Genomic DNA, 16,838 nt, shown 5'->3' with positions numbered 1-16,838 from the left:
TGAAAAACTGGAGGAAAGACTATCACAAGAAAAAAATTCACTTTCCTTTACACTATATAAGGTTTTAGAAACAAAGTAAATCAGAACAGAAAACCAGAAACTGAAGCACAATTTAACTTTTAGTTTGTGGGCCATTTGTTATTCCTGGGTTTGTTTTGGTGGAGGGGGTTTCCCCTTTAAGTATGACTTTTTTTTTCACTATAAAATAAACTTCAATTCACAAAAAGTTCTCAGGAACTGTTTGGGGCTTTCAATGTCCAATCATAATAATTACAGTTACCTGTAATAAACTGGCTTTTTCAGCATTCCTTTCTTTGTTGGGTAAAATCAGCTTTGCTATTGTATATATTCCATTTGCCTAGAAACAGAGAAAGGTCAATATTAATAATGCTCCTTTGCACAGAAACCACCAATAAGAATCAGTGTTGCTTCAGATAAATCAGAAGCTAATACCAATAGACAAGTTCTCAACATCTAAAATATAAATTCAAATTACTTAAATCTACAAAAGAATTAAATCACTGTTCCATTTAAACTGATACTGCAAAGAGAGCTTTTGAACGGATAATGAAGCAATGCTTCCATCTCTGGAGGTGAAAGAAATTGCAGCAACAGATCTCCTGTCACCATGTGAATATTCTGCATTGTCAGGAACAAAAAATCCAGTCTCAATAAATACAAACTGGAGAAACACCAAAAGTGATAGCCTGGGGAGTCTGTGCCTTCAGCAGGATTTTGTGAAAACCATACTGATTTCAGCTTCCATTTTCATACAACCATGTGTCCTCCTTTAATGTATCCACTGTGTTGGTCTGATAGGTGGGTACTGGTTCATTTAGTTAAGAGTACTGCTCCCAATTACTTGATAAGCTCCCTGTTGAAAACTCCTCTCTAGCAAAGTTGAAGGAAATATGCGCCAGCTCTGCTGAGGCTCTGTTGCAGTTTTTTTCATGTTTTCTTCAACTGTTCATGAAGGTAGACTTAAGCTAAGGTTTTAGATGGTGCAATAGAGCCATTGAATCATAAGCACATTCTATCTGCTACCAGAATTACTGCAGAGTGCTACCAAGGCTGTAAGTTGAGGCAAGGAGACAAGACAGATGAGTAGAAGGCAATTACAGCAGAAGCAAAAGGTTCCCAAATGCCTGAACCAAGAGTCCTTTGACACTAAACGGTATAAACCTTTAGAGGTCACTTAGATCGACTTCCTCAGCACATAAGTGAATGAGCTGCAAATCTTCTTCCTCTGTTTTTAACCCCAAGTGAGTTCCTTCATCTTGTTCCCCATGCAACTCTCAAAGTTGTATTAGCACTGAGAAAGAAGTAGGATTTTAAATTACAGTGGCTGTTGTACAGTGGAACTCCAGTGGAAATCAACATGCTTGAAGGTATGTCCTGATCTGAGAGAGAAATTGTTGGCTGGTGTTTTGACAAATGGAAAAGTCAGTGTCTTAACAGAATGAGTAGGAGAAGTTAAGTTTGAAACATCTTTTCCCAGGCTGCACATTGTACCATCAATTTTTAAGAAATTTACTGACAACAGTTACCATGCATTGTGAAAGCAACACAGAAAACCTCTATGTTAAAATCATTTAATTTAAGCAAGTGATATTCTATTTTGATGAAATCAAAGTCAGCCTAAAATGTATGTAGTTACATTGTTCAGATAAAAAGTTGTCTAAATTGTTTATTGATGATTTTAGTGCTTAAGAATCATAGAAAATATTTTTTTCTAGGCTTACTTTCATTCCTTTCCTGCTAACCAATAGTTTTGAAATATACACAAACTTATTTCCTGGTCATATTTAAGGATCCTCAGTTCCTTGAGGAATACTTCTAGTTGGGTTTTAGGCTAAGTTGAAGGCTTTGATCACTGAGTTAACATTCAGAATGTAAGAGCTGGCTACAGGTTTTCATTGCTATTTATGTTCTAATTACTTTTATCTTTGACTAGGTCTGGAATACAATCAGGGATTTTAAGAATGGTTTACCCCTGGAGATGGAATGCCAGGAAGTTATCTCAGAAATACAACACCCTTAAGAGAAGATAAATTGATGTGAAATAACACGTCAATTTTAAGCTGCGCAGTTTGCTTTAATAAACTTCATGTAATTCAGAATTTGCACCTCTCAGTTAATTCTGTGACTACTCTTATTTACTATTCTGTTTCGAATATGAAAAAAGCACAGCAAGAGATGCCAACCAAAATGAACCTTGTCTGAATAAGGCTGTTTATTCTTCCAGACAACCAGACATTTATTTTGATATCTTTGTGCCTATGTCTCTGTGTGTAACTCTATAAAGAAACAGAATTACTAAAGTTATAGAAAGGTATATTTTGCAATCTCTTAAATTATGATAGCAAACAACAACAATTAATTGAAATTATAAGCTATAGTAGCTTACTTAAGTGAATAAAATCTTCCCTTCCTACCTGTACAACTTGGTAAGCATTAGTCTCATTGAGCACCAGCTCAGTAATCGCAGCACAACAAGCTAGAATAAAAATTCAGATGTAACATTTAGGGCTAGATTCATACATATATTTGGATAATATGGTGGGTTAACCTTAGCAAAGGGCCAAATGCTCATCTAGTTGCTCATTCACTCCCCCTCTTTAATGGGACAGAGGGAGAAAATAGGATGGAAAAATGCATGGGTCAAGATAAAGACAGGGAGATTGGATACTAGATTTATTTCACATTGCCAACTCTTCAGAGGTAACATTTATGTAATTCTTAGTGATTGGAAAAAGACATGATCCTCCAGAAGGCTTTCAGAATGGGAAGTTGACTTCCTATTGAGAAATCTCCTCTAAAAGGAATTTGCTCCATAACTACTGAGGAATCCTAACCTGACTGGTAGTCTTTAGAATACCACTTTGAAACAGAGTTCCATCATAATCAATTCATGATTGATCTACCATAGCAAATTTGAATAGAGGGAAAAACATGATCAAATAAAAATAATCTCAGGGTAAACCCAAAATTATATATACAAGATGTTTTTACAGGTGAAAAATATATCTAATTCCCATATACTTAATACTTCATGCTTTGCTTCTTTCTAACAAAAGTATGCTTTTTGAAAATAAGTGGTGGTATTGCACATATGGAAATAAATACATCTGACTTGGTGCTCCTACTCCCTAAAGCACGTATAAAATTTACAATTTTGAAATATTTTGAATCCTTTTGTGTAAATGTACATAAAGACATAACAGAGGATTAGACCTTATAAACCTACCCGTCTGAAGTGAGAAAGTATTTTTTTGCATCTACTCAGGACTCAAATCATTTGACAAATGAAGATCCTGGATTGTCCCTGCTGCATTTGCACTAGATAAACTTCTAACTGAAGAGTGATCAGAAAAAAGATTTCTTTCCCTGGAAGAAAAAAACAAAACAAAACAAAAATCAAATTATAAGTGTCTTAATATGTCTTTGTTAACCATTTCTGAAGTTCTGAAAATTTGTATTTTTTTCACTAGATTAGCTAATACACTTTGAAAAAGCAAATAAGCCTTTAAGCAGAAAACTCCTTTACCATGTTCATCAATTATATTCACAATTCTAGCTCACTAAATAGGTGTCTAATTAACTGGGAAACTAAGTAGACAGTAATGACATATTTATGATTTATTCGTTATTTAGTTTATACGCCACAAATATGAAAACCACCTGAAGGATGACAATGAAACACGAAAAGCTGAAAAAAAATATTGCTCACTCATTATGTTCTAAAAAGCCTTTTAAATTCTGCAGGCATCATACAAAGCTGAACAAACCAAAGATGCTATTTAATGAAACAGGGCTTGGTCAAATATATCTTAAAATATCAAACAGTCTCATACAATTGCCATGAAGTTGAGGACTGAAAACCTACCCCTGTAATATATGAAGGAGCTGCTTGATTCCACCCCAAATCTGAATTTCCACACTAATCTCAGGATCTTCACAAACCTGTACCAGAATCCAAACTATACTCCACAGAAGTTTGATATGATCAGAATGGAGTAAACTGAGCAAGACTGGAACTCCTTCATACATTTTTACTTGTTCCTTGACTCATGACTCTGCACAAAGGAGTCGTAGCAACTCTGCTGTGAGCCTAAAAAAACAAAATTAGCAAGAAATTTTAACAATAACTCCATAATTACTTTGTATTGTCAGATATCAAAGGGGAAAAAAAATCACATCAAAAGTTTAAGAAAAAACAGAGGTCTCCTATAAAAAAAAAGAAGTTAAAGAAAATGTCTTATAGTCATTGCAAATTGGTTAAAGTCATTGTTTAACAAAAAAAAAGAAGACAATGGTCCAAATTTTCACAAAGGATGAAATTATATTTACATTGAGTATGACTGTCAGCATAGGCAACCAGGCATATACAGCCAGGATGGGAGGTGACCAGGTGGACTGCAGTCATCCATGGTACCACCTTCTTGTTAATGGCATTAGTACTGCAAATAGCACCAACTGCATGAACTTGGAAAGTCCATTTGTGGAACTCACATAACCTAGTTCCACAGATAACAGAAATAAGCGTGATTCTTCTCTAGTATGGTTTGAACATTATGTTTAGAAAAGTGATTGGACATATCCTTTAAAAGGCTCATACAAGATTTTCTTAATTTCACTTCAATTTAGGTGGAATTCCCACAGAAAATATGCTTAAGGATACCTATTTTCATTAAAAGCAAGAAAGGTGCACATGTGTTTGATGAAACATATGAATTCAGGTTCATAACTAAATTTAAAATTATCCTTAACTAGCAATGAACTTCATCAGCTTTCTGTGTACATTCAAATTCTAGTTTTTATATCCAACATTTGGTTAACATATAATCTAAATAGTTTTCAAACCCACAAACTAAATAAAATCTCTTGATATATTCAATTTCTTTATCCTTAGTAATATATAAAATAAATTATATGTGCAAAATAATTAAGCACGAAATTTTAAAAATCTCTTCAGAATTTTAAATCTGGTCACACATTATCAAATTTGAAAGTCTTTTGGTCTTTTACTGAAATACAGATATGTGATGCTCAGCTGGCAGTCTTAGCTGAGATGAAAGGACACTTAAAGAGTTTTTACATTCTTAATGAAAGGATGTGGGGTCTGACCCAGCCCCTGGCATAAACTACAGCAGCTACAGCTCTTGCAATTTTACTAGTTTATATTGGGCATCCCAGGGACTGTCAGAGTTCAGCATGCTTTCCATCCAACCACTCAGGTCTGCCTTGAGCAAAGAGGAGACACAGCAAGAAAAGTGACTGCTATCACTTTATTGTAACATTGCAACTCATTTGGACTGCACTGGAGGCCACCAGCAGAGAGAAAGCAGATTGCTTACAGTGGAACTACTGGAAAAGATTTTGTTATATCAATATCTGACCGAAAATACACAGATATTTCAGTGTCCCGGGTAAATTAAAGTGGCACATTATCTAATTCCTCTAAATAAACGTGCCCCTAAATGAAAAAGACAAAATATATTTTAACACAATTAATCCACAAACCAAGTCTCACCTTTTAGAGAGAAAATCGTATTCATGTAATATCACCAGCAAGTTCTCAACAATGGTGAGCTCACTCATCTTCTCCCTACATTCTGGACTACAAATGATTATTCCTGGCATTTATATTGGATGAAATTATATGAAAAACATGCATTGCTCTTTAGTTTCTCTCCTTAGACATTTGATTAATTTTTTTTTAATCGTCTTAATTAATAATATCATATTGCGCACACAAACACTTAAAGCCACAAATATATGTTGGGTGAAGAGTAACAGTTCAAAAATTTCCAATTTTACCAGTAGAAAAAAAGTAAATGTAAATGCATAAAAGTAAAGACACAAATGTATTTTGTTTCTTACTAGAAATTAAACAAATGAGGTACATTTTTAGAAACAACCACAATTTCCATGAACATTTGTAATATACTCCAAACACTTTCTTGCCTAGTCCAAATGTAACACATTTAGTTCAGTGAAGAAACTTAAATGGAAGTTGAAAATGTATGTATAACATCATTTAAATTTATATGGACATTTAAAAAAAAATTAAACTGGATCAGATTGCAAGAATTTTGGGAAGTCTGGAAGACAACAGAACAACAATGTAGAAGAAGTATCTTTTTTTCTATAGAACTACTACAGATGAAAGATGCTCTATCTTTCTTTTCCTTTTTTCCCCCTCCACAACAGGATAAAAGCATTATCTTTATTTAAACACTAATTCATGAAAGGAGGGTACATATACATAGATTTGAGTGCATGCTTTTATTATTTACTCCACTGAACAATATTATACCTGATTATTGTGAGGCACTGTTAGATTAACCTCAGGACAAAAGAGTTTTATATGCAGAAAGTCAGTAGGAATTCCAGAACCCTGCATAAGAATCTCAAAGAGAGATCCTATGACTCCAGTCATGCAGAGTTCTCCACATGAGCAAGAAGTCTGCTGCAAGGACCAAAGTTTCTACTTAGTTTCTAATGCTTCAGTAGAAAATTAAGAACATTTCATAGATTTCCACAAAACAAAGATTCATTTTGGAAAAAAAAAAAAACCTCTTCCACATAAACAGCAGTTTCAATATTGTGTCAAGAGAAAACATTAACTACAGCACATGAAGTTGAACCTACCTTTCTGCTAGGCTAATCAGAGCAAGGAGGGTACCCAAAAGGACATTGCTGTCTTGAGCAGATAACAAATTTACTAAGGTCTGGAAAATAAAACATGAAACAAGGTAAGTAAACATAAAGTATAATATTTTCTTTTACAACTCAAAACACATATAGAAATATTTATTGAAAAGTAAAAATTAAGATACCAAATCCTTTCACAGTATGTTAAAAGTCTTAGGTACATTCAAAGTACACTTAAATATACATTTAAAGTCTTAGAATACACCTAGTTTTAGGACAAGCAAGGACATTTCTTCTCAAACTGCAATTAGCATATCTTTTGACTGCTAAAGCATCTGTCCAACTTAGACCATTGTAAAAATCAGTTTCTGTGTAAGACATTTCAGAATTCTAAATGATGCCTCCTGAAGCAAACCGTTAATATATAGCTTATATTTAAAGAGCACAGTAATTTAAGGCCCTTTCTGTATTTATGTTCATGATTTAAATCTAAAGTAAACTTCATATTTGTCTAGATTCTCTAAAAACAGGTTGTCTGATATTATCTAATCAGAATTGCCTATGTTTTTCTGTAGCATGATAAAATCATGAAATTTGAGTTAAAATTATTTCAATCTCTACTGTTTCTCAGTTTAGCCACAAATCAGCAATGGTAAATACAGATCCTTAGACTAATGGTAAGGTATAGCATTATGCCTGAGTTGTCACTGTCTAGCTTGACACTATTCTATTTAGAATACCTCACAAGTGAAAAATCATAGCAGAAATTTATATAAAAAATAACTAAAATATATTTATATTTTAAAATTATGTAAAACTATTTGTATCATAGTAACATGTAGCTCAGGACAGTGTAAACATGAGTACCAATTTTTATATGAAAGAGTTTAGTCCAAACATTTAAAATCTATTTATCTCAAACAACCAATAACCATGTATCAGACCAATTAACTTACACAGAAGAAATTATTTTTATGGTATTACTAGTATATCTCTCAAACACAGAGATTATCTCACTTTACAAGCTTGACAAGGTAAGGAATTTAATCCCACCTAAGTCAAATCTGAAAAGCATAAGTCATTCCATTAAGTAGCTAATTGCATATAATTAGCAATTTTATAAAGCACTTACTTTATGTGCTCCACTTGCTATGACCCATTCTCTTTGATTTTAACAGCAGCAAGCTTTTGGAAAATGTCTATGGAACAAAAGAAGTTAAATAAATTGAATCTTTACCACTTAATATTTTCATTTTACTAGTTAGATAATAAAGCAAAATACTGCATAAGTTCTTTGAATCATGACTAGCTAATTTTACTCTGCCAGTTCAATGCATAAAGAGGTAATAATTTCTAAAATACTTAAACGTAGAAAAACAAAATATATTTTTCCACAGGAATTTCAGTTTTTATTTGTGTGCTGATGCCTACAATGATTCTAGTAGTATCTTACTTAATGACCACCTCAAGTATTCTCAACATTTTAAGCCTCACCCAAAAAGTTGTAAGCAGCCTTATCACGTCTGTTATCAGCTATAACACTTACATGTCATGTTGACCAACTTGTCTACATTATGCTGCTCCTCTCCGTAATTAAGACAGCTATTTGCTACTGTTTCCATATACTACAAGAAGAGAAAAAATAAAGAATACCAGTAAAAAAAGTTTTAAGACTTCATAAACCCAGAATGTTATGCACAGAAATAGTCTGTAGGTGGTGCATCTGTCTCATGAAAAAATGTTCTGTAATGCAATAGTATATAAGGACAGATGCTTTGTACAGTTTTGTACACTAATGAAAAAGACCACACCAACTGCTTATGTGCAGAGTACTGGACTCTGTTCCATAAACCAGGAATATATGGACACTGCTTTTTGCAGTGTATTTCGTTCTAAACATAATAAACTGACATGCAAACATAATGAGCAAGGGTATATGAGGAATTCTACCTGAGCTAGATTTTCAATTCCACCCAAGCTGTGAAGCATTTCCTACAGGAAGATGGAAAAAAAATTAAAAATCAGTCAAAATATGGAAAATACCAGAAAAAGAGAACACTAGAACATAAATGCTTTGTTTGTCCTGAAAACAAACTTTGTTTGTTTATTGAGAAATTCTGACTCCAGTGGTCAAAGTCAATGGACGCTTGAAATGCTTAGCACCTTCAGAGTTAAGAATTACTTAAAATAAGTAGATAAAAACACAGAAGTGAAATTTTAAAGGTTTTAAAACTGTGGCTTTCAGTTTACTTCACTTACTACATTATGGCAATTTTACATATTTATATGGTAAAGTCAAGTACAGAGCCTAGGGCTCAGTGGAATGACCCATTCATCTGTTGGGAGATTTACAGTTTCTTTGTTAGGGTTAGCAACAACAGATGCTACATAAGAAATACCAGAGCAAGTTATGCAGTAACAGTGCAAAATCACTCTTGGAATCTGTTTGTTTACAAATCACATCTTCACATACAGAAATATTGGCACATACATATAATAAGTATGCATTCATAAGAACAAATGTCTTTATACATAAGCACCAACACAGTTTATATGCATGATGCTTATATGCATTCTCCTATCCAAGCAAGAAACAATATTTTGACATACTGACCTGATAGCATGGATCCCTTATTAATAATCTCAGGCAGATCAATACTCTAAGAAAATGGGTGGAGGGAGCTTGAATAACCCACTCCCTGTAAAAGAAATATTCAAAACATTAACCAAATTCAATACAATAGTGTTTAAACAAATAAAACAGTTTGATTCGGGAATCAATTGACTAGAAGATTAGTGAGCTACAACAACTGTTCAACATACTATACCATAGAACTTTTAATACTGTTAATATTCAACCCTAGAAGCAGCTATAAATAAATTTATTTCATTATATGAGCACTGCCAGCCATCACTTATTATCACTGAACCGATGTGGGAAAGTACATGCTTATCTCTAAGAACAAATCGAGTGTGCTTTGATATAAAGATACTTTAAGTGTTTGGATCAAGGCCCAAAAAGGCAGAAATAAGAGAGAAACCACACAGCAAACTTCAGTGCACAAAACACAGTTATGTAAAAACATGTAGGCCATAGAACCAAAAATAGCTATAGTTCAAATGTTCTTGAAATAGGATTGTATTTCCACATAGAACTTCCCCCTTTATATTCCTCCATACAGTTCTCCAGCACAAGGCTTGGCAGAAAACACAATCAAATTTGCAGATTTGCACAAAGCACCCAGGGGCAGTAATCCTGCATAAAATACCAGTAACAGAATCACAGTTTCCATTGTCTGTTGAAGGTATATAACCCTATCTTACTATTTAAAATAAACCCAAAATTAGACATCTTTGCTGTGTGTTTTTGTTGTTGTTTTAACTGAGAGGATAGAACTTGTTTGGATAAATTTCCAAGAAACAGAAGAAGTTTATGGGACACGTCAGTTCTCTTCCTATTTTATCATTTGCAGTTCGGAATTATGCCAATAGCTAAAAATATTTTGATAAAAATAAATGTTTTACAAATAGATGCTAACAAAATCTCAGCCCCTCTGCCAATATTCTGCCTCAAGAAATACTATTTTTCATTATGATTCCATAATTGGCATCTTCCGAACAGCACAAAACTTTCATGGAATAAAAACAGCAACCATATACCTGTGTGCAAAATTTGCAGGCCAGGTTTTAAAGTGACCTGAAGATATTGCCATGGTGGACAGTCATACAGCATACTCTGTTGAGTGGGAGTAAGTGTTTGAAACTTACAAAGGCAGAAACATTCACAGTTAGGTTTAGAAAGTTAAAAATACATCATTCGTATCCCAAATACTGGGTTAATATCAAAATATAAGTAATAAACACAAGTACAAATATAAATGCCTTCAACACCTCAATAAGCTTTAGATACAAGAATATAAAGATACTCAGAGAAATAAGTGTGCCATCATATTAGCTTTTTTTTATTTTTACCTAAATTTTTCAAGCTCAGCAGCTTCTGTTGATTCTTGCCATTGACCACTGGGTTCTTGTTCCTTGCTTTTCACATTTTTACAAGCTCTTGTCACACTGGATTGAACACTTTCAAAATATATAGCTGGAAGCTAAGGAGGAAAGGGATAGTCATCATTAGGCAAACACTGCATTTTAAGTTTTATGAGAATATTATCCAGCAAAAGTACCTTTTCCCAAGTTCTGACTTGAACTTCAGACCTATAACTTCCCATCATAAAATACGCACAACCCCTTCAAAACAAAACTGAGGTGGCAGAAAACTGATGCAAAGCTAGACCGGAAAACAAGTACATAAACAAAATGTGAAGAATGGTGTCTTTTAAAATTTACAATAGCAAAATTCAACAAAATATGCAACACACGCTCATTATCTATGCTCCTTACCTGTCCCAGTTCTACAATTGCACAGCCTTCACATTTATTTTAGGTTGCAGAATTCACGTCTCAGCTTTTGGCTCAGAAGCAATTCCAACCACGTAGAAAGTGCACAACTCCTACCTCACGCAGATGAATCCTTAAGGCATTTTGTCATATCTTTTTACAGAATAGAAAGGGAAAAAATGTTCTGGCATTCCGAAGACACACACCCTGATGGTGTTTTTCCATCACATGTTGGTTTTCTTTGCTTCAAATGGTAAATACAAGCTTCACTAAGTGAGTTGAGGTTAAGGAGACTTTAGTGTGTCCTGTAAGTTTCATGCATTGATATTTATGCTTCGAATATTTTTAGCTGAAGTGTTATTCTCCAAAGACAAACTGTTTCTGGTTAAAATGCTGATCTTATTTTATATTCTTTAACACTCTCCCCTCTGTTGTAACTTACACATCTCTAAGCCTACCTTCTTGTGACATTGTGGCAGGGCACGGAGGAGAACAAATCTGTTAGACTACTTGACTATATGCAACAACAGCTGCATAAAAGCTGCTCAAGATACAAAATGAAGTTATTTTTTCTCATTAAAATAAAAAAGATATGGTGTAGTAAGATGAGAAGAGGAGCAGTTTCATTCTTTTACCCGTTCAAAATGGGATTTGTCCCACACAGTAGGTCTAACATTGGAAAAAAAAGTTTAATCATAATAGAACACGATGTTCTAAGTATATGCCACAAACCATAATCACCATTAATTAGAATTCTAAAGCATGTTTAATAACAGTTATTGAAAAATACCTGTTGGTTCCTTGACCGAACATTCAAGAGAGACTGAAGTTTTTTCAGGTCAGAATAATCCCTAGGAAAAAACATGATAGCATAAAGACATGTGCTAATAGTTACATAAAAGTATTTCCATAAGAGTAAGGAAGGTCAACAAGCAACAACGCTACTGGCAGAAAATAAAGTTTTCTGGTGTTGCCTAGTGTCCCCATTTTGTGAATTTACAAATTCTCCAGAATGACTTAAATCAACAAAGGTGTAAATAAACTTTGTGACCAGAGTAACAGTTGTCATGTTTACATTGCATTTCAAATTAAAGCATTCTGCTTTGGCAGCCAGTGCAAATTCCACGCGAGTCTTGCTGAAGTTCAAAGTAAAACATCAGATACTATACCTCATAGAGATCCCATGAGGTTTTTTGTCTGTTGCTTTTTCTGTGCTCCTCAACTTTTTGTCCTGATCAGGCATTGTGTATCACGATTATCATTATGTGGCTAAAAACTCATTTCCTTAAAAATAAAGTAGATACAAAGAATTATATCATTGCAGCAAAAGGAACACATGTTTACTTACAGAACCAACTGATAGAACTTCGAAAAAAACCCCAGCTTTACCATTTTCTCAGCATGAAACCTTGGGCATTATATCAGGATATCCTTTAGAATTCCAGATATTAACACATGGGGAGATAATACTGGCTGTCTTGCTATTGCATGTATTTTTATTAGGATTTTTCCTCTTCTTTCGTCTTATTACCATTATTTCTCACCATGGATTGGCTATTTATGTCACAGCAGTGCTTACAGGCTAACATCAAGGTTGTCAAAAACAAGCTGTTGTCCAGACAACAGAGAATATAACAGTTTTATCATCCAAATAAACAAGTTGAACAAAGGGTAGAAAAAGGAGGTATCTTACAAATAAATGAGATGCATACAGCAAGTCAAGAGAGGTGATTCTCCCCCTCTACTCTGCTCCCGGGAAACCCCACCTGGGGTACTGCATCCAGCTCTGGGGCCCCTGGCAGAAGAATGACATGGACCAGTTGGAGTGAGTGCAGAGGGGGGCTATGATGATGATCAGAGTGTGAGATACTGGATTATTACTGGATTATTATATTATTATTGTCTCAGACCAACTCAAACGTGGGGGGGGAGGGGCGGAAGGGACAGGTCAAATTTCACAAAGGTGAAGTGGTGTCCATTCCACACCCCACCCCTTCGAGCCTCCTTGGACAGCCCTGGAGCACTGCCCAATACCACACTCCCTGGAGCCCCTAACCCAGCCCCAGAATGGCTGTCACACCAGAAGTCCCACCTGCCCTGGGTGGCCACAGGAGGCCTGAGCAGATAAAACCAACACCATGTGGTCATCACATGGTCGCAGCCCTGCCATCTCCTGGACTACTGGTAGCTGGATCTATGCTGGATAGGGGGTGGTGGCTATAATTCTCTCTTCTTCTCTCTCTTTTTTTACTTCTTCTTCTCTTACCCAAGTATCAAGAAAGGAGATTAACTGAAAGCCAGATGGGTTGGATTTTGCTAAGTTGTATGAGTTAGCATGTACTAAGTCAATGCTTTGTGGAATGCTCTGTTTTGGTTGAATGTTGCCCTTTAAATTTTTGCCAAGTTCCCTTATTGACCAAAGATTGCCAGTAAAAGTGTGTTTGACCTCCTGAGAAACGTGTGCAGTGTCTTCTCCCATGCACTCTCTCAAGGTATTAAAAGAACTGAAGGCCCTTTTAATAGATCCAGCAAGTGGACTTTTGGAGCCTTGTATATTTTCAAAGTAAAACCCCTTCAATGAGCTTGTAGCTCAAATCCGGGCTCTTATATCAGATGGCTGGAGCACTTCTTCTGTGAAGACAGGCTGACAGAGTTGGAGTTGTTCAGCCTGGAGGTGAGAAGGCTTGAGACATTAGAGCAACCTTCCAGCACCTAAAGTACAAGAGAGCAGGAGAGGGACTTTTTACAGGGGTAATGATAAGACAAAGGGTGATGGCTTTAAACTGAAAGAGAATAGGTTTAGATGAGATCTTAGGAAGAAATTCTTTACTGTGAGGGTGGTGAGGCACTGGAACAGGTTGCCCAGAGAAGTAGTGGATGCTTCGTCTCTGGAAGTGTTCAAGGTCAGGTCAGACAGGACTGTGAGCAACCAGACACGTAGACTTGGAACTAGATGATCTTGAGGTCCCTTCCAATCCAAACCATTCTATGAATCTACAATCAGTCTGCCAAAGAATAACAGAAATTTTCAGTAGTTTAGAACTAGGTCTTCTGAATCTCAGCTGAATGCCTTATACCAATAGTGTCCGCATTCCTTGCAGTGGGACACACAGCTTATTTCCACAGACAAGCAGAGCTCAATTGGCCGTTACCATGTATTAAATTCCTGCAGTCAAGCATACATGTAGGTCTGACTTCCCACAAAAGCCCTCAGCTAGTCGCTGGCACAGCATACATTTGTTCACTGAAAATCTTATAAAGCCCTAGAAAGAGACAGAAAGATACAGAAAGACTATATTCAAGGGGAATCTCGTGCTGCCACAAAAGTAATTATACTGATGCAGATCCTGTTCTCAGTGAAGAAAAAAAAGGATGGTCAGGAACAGACTGAGTTTGTAAAATTATCCTAGAGAACTGGATACAGCTGTAACATTGGTAGAGCATTTCCAATTTAAAAAATGAGGATATAATTCCACTATCTCATCCTTTCTACCCATTTTACTATTCGCTAAATACAGACCGTTTGGATGTTGCCTTTGGTGTCTCTTTAATATAATTTTCCATATGAAACATGACAGCCTCCTGTCAGTGTAGAATTCTTCTATTACTGATTTTTATTCCTCTTCCTCATAAAGGTAAAGAAGAAGAAAACCAGTCAGGAACAAAAGCATTGAAAAGAAGAAGAAGAAAACCAGTCAGGAAACAAAAGCATTTGTAAACTACCAGAAAGAAGCTGCTCCTTCCCAAATGAACATGTTTTTTCCAACTATACAATTTTGCATCACAGAAGTACCCAAACTGCAACTGCTGACAGTATGAACTCATGCACTGTATTAAATCACTCTGGGAAGTGGCCTGTAAGCCCAGTTCATTCATTTCTAGTCTTCTGAACAAGCCTTTATCCTACCACTAGTCCCCACATAGAGAAGGATTGATCTGTATCTACAAGAAATCTCTCTCTCTCCCCCATGCATCTACTCAACAAGGTTATTAAAAAACATCTCAGAACACTTCTGTGGCACCAATTGTTATCAAGGAATGAATATAAACAGAATCTAACAGTAGACAAAATTCTTGAGTTCAGATTAACCCAAATGCAGCTAGCTCGAAGCATTTATTTCCTCTGCTTCAAGAGCATTAAAAGTTAAGAGAAAACACGTACACTGTTAAGCATGGTTAGGAGTCCTTGTGAGAATTTCCATGTATTGTTTTAATGATGTTCTTATATCATCTCCCAGTACATCAGTCTATTTGGGACATTATCGAGGCATGACACGATGCAATATGCACCTCACATTTGTACAGTAGGAAAAAGTGTGAAACACACGAACTGTCAACTTGATCACGAGTACGTTTTCACAAAGAACAGATTTCAACCAATTAAAGAACTACCAAACAAAACCACACACAAACAACTTGTCCACGAGCAAACAGAGTTAAATTTTTAAAATTTTCAGCATCCCATGAAAAAAAGTAACCCTTGGGTTAAACCTCTAAACCACAAACAGCAGGATTTCCAGTATGGCTAGGATTTAATCCAAAATTGTTAAGTCTGTGATTATTTACATTTTGCAGCTGCAGACCAACCTTGCTTTAGGGCTGCCAGTCCAATGCTTTTGCTGTTTACTGTACCTTGGTAAAGATGAAACAGAGGAACAGCTGACTAATATTTTTAAGGTCCATTGCCATTACAGATCCAAAAGTCTCTATACAAAATTGAACCTCACAAACATCAAGTCAAATTCCCTGCACTGCTGCCTGAAAATGAAGGGATGTAGTTCACTCAAGGATAGAGCCCTCACCCAGCCCTGAGAACTCACCCTGGTGTTACCTCTATTTCATAGAGACAGATCTCTCTGGTCTGTCAGCAGAGCATCACCATAGATGCACAGCTCCCTGGACTGGGAAACCTGATTCAGGTTATGAATAAACTCTCCTGTTTTAACCCCTATGACCTTGCAGCTTGTCTCCAAGTACTTCTGCTGTACAAGGGCAGGGGCAACATCCAGAAAGGAGCATTTATCCATGCAGCTTAAAGTGCTGTGCCCTTCAGCTTTACTACAGAGATTAAACCCATTCATTAACAGCCACCTGCTGATGAAAATAGCTTTCCCCTTTCCTTCCCTTCCCAGCCTCAGCTACTGTCCTCTTCTTCAGCTGATGTGACCCAATCTGAGTCAATTTAGAGAAAGGGAACAATATGCCTCCCTTCAAGTATAGTAACTCTTCTACCATTTTAATTCCCTGTTACAGTAGCCTGATGAGTATCTCTGCTGACTGGCAGGAAGGCACAGGTGTAAATCGAGAGAAGAGCAGAAAGTCTCTTTCCTCAGTCATTAAATCAGGTAGGTATATTAGCACCACACCCTGAGTGAGGGGTAGACAAAAGGAAATAACCCCCTCTTTTCATTCTGTCAGCCAAAAACCTGAGAGAAAACAGACATTAAATATTCCTTAACTATTCTCACACTTATTTGACTTTCTTGAAGTTGCTGGATAAGTTCCCACCCCTCTGTTTCTTCTTTACTCATGCCAGTAGAAATTTCCATGAAGCCAGGCTATTCACTATCCTCATAACTATCCCCCTGCTATTAAACCAGCCATGAGTAATGTGTAAGAAACAAACCAAACAACACTCGCTTAGGTTGTGCCAGAAAAAAAACGGGATCAGACAACTCTTTAAAAGAACAGAAACACATTAAAAGGAAAATGTCTTTACAGTCTTATTTCATTCCATTTAAAACAATGAGAGCAATATTAACTAATTTATTTTAACTGGGGATAAT

At 35.8% G+C, this 16,838-nt stretch overlaps 1 protein-coding gene across 1 annotated transcript in view; it reads right to left on the bottom strand.

The window, feature by feature from the left end:
* The window catches only part of NEK10 (NIMA related kinase 10), a 92,548-nt gene extending 78,401 nt beyond the window's left edge, over positions 1-14,147 (bottom strand). Inside the window, 15 exon segments of the mRNA XM_051788979.1 lie at positions 281-358; positions 2,436-2,497; positions 3,248-3,387; positions 3,887-4,111; positions 5,534-5,620; positions 6,655-6,734; positions 7,790-7,827; positions 7,830-7,856; positions 8,204-8,282; positions 8,608-8,649; positions 9,272-9,356; positions 10,630-10,760; positions 11,843-11,903; positions 12,222-12,336; positions 13,883-14,147. Of these exon segments, the coding sequence (XP_051644939.1) occupies positions 281-358; positions 2,436-2,497; positions 3,248-3,387; positions 3,887-4,111; positions 5,534-5,620; positions 6,655-6,734; positions 7,790-7,827; positions 7,830-7,856; positions 8,204-8,282; positions 8,608-8,649; positions 9,272-9,356; positions 10,630-10,760; positions 11,843-11,903; positions 12,222-12,295 (1,209 nt within the window). The 5' untranslated portion in view covers positions 12,296-12,336; positions 13,883-14,147.
* Between the last annotated feature and the right edge of the window lie 2,691 nt (positions 14,148-16,838).

The sequence above is a fragment of the Manacus candei genome, unplaced genomic scaffold (assembly GCF_025592945.1).
Source record: "Manacus candei isolate 608988 ecotype Guabito, Panama unplaced genomic scaffold, ASM2559294v1 h1tg000026l, whole genome shotgun sequence".
Classification (NCBI taxonomy): domain Eukaryota; kingdom Metazoa; phylum Chordata; class Aves; order Passeriformes; family Pipridae; genus Manacus; species Manacus candei.
This window is presented reverse-complemented; position numbering and strand designations above follow the sequence as displayed.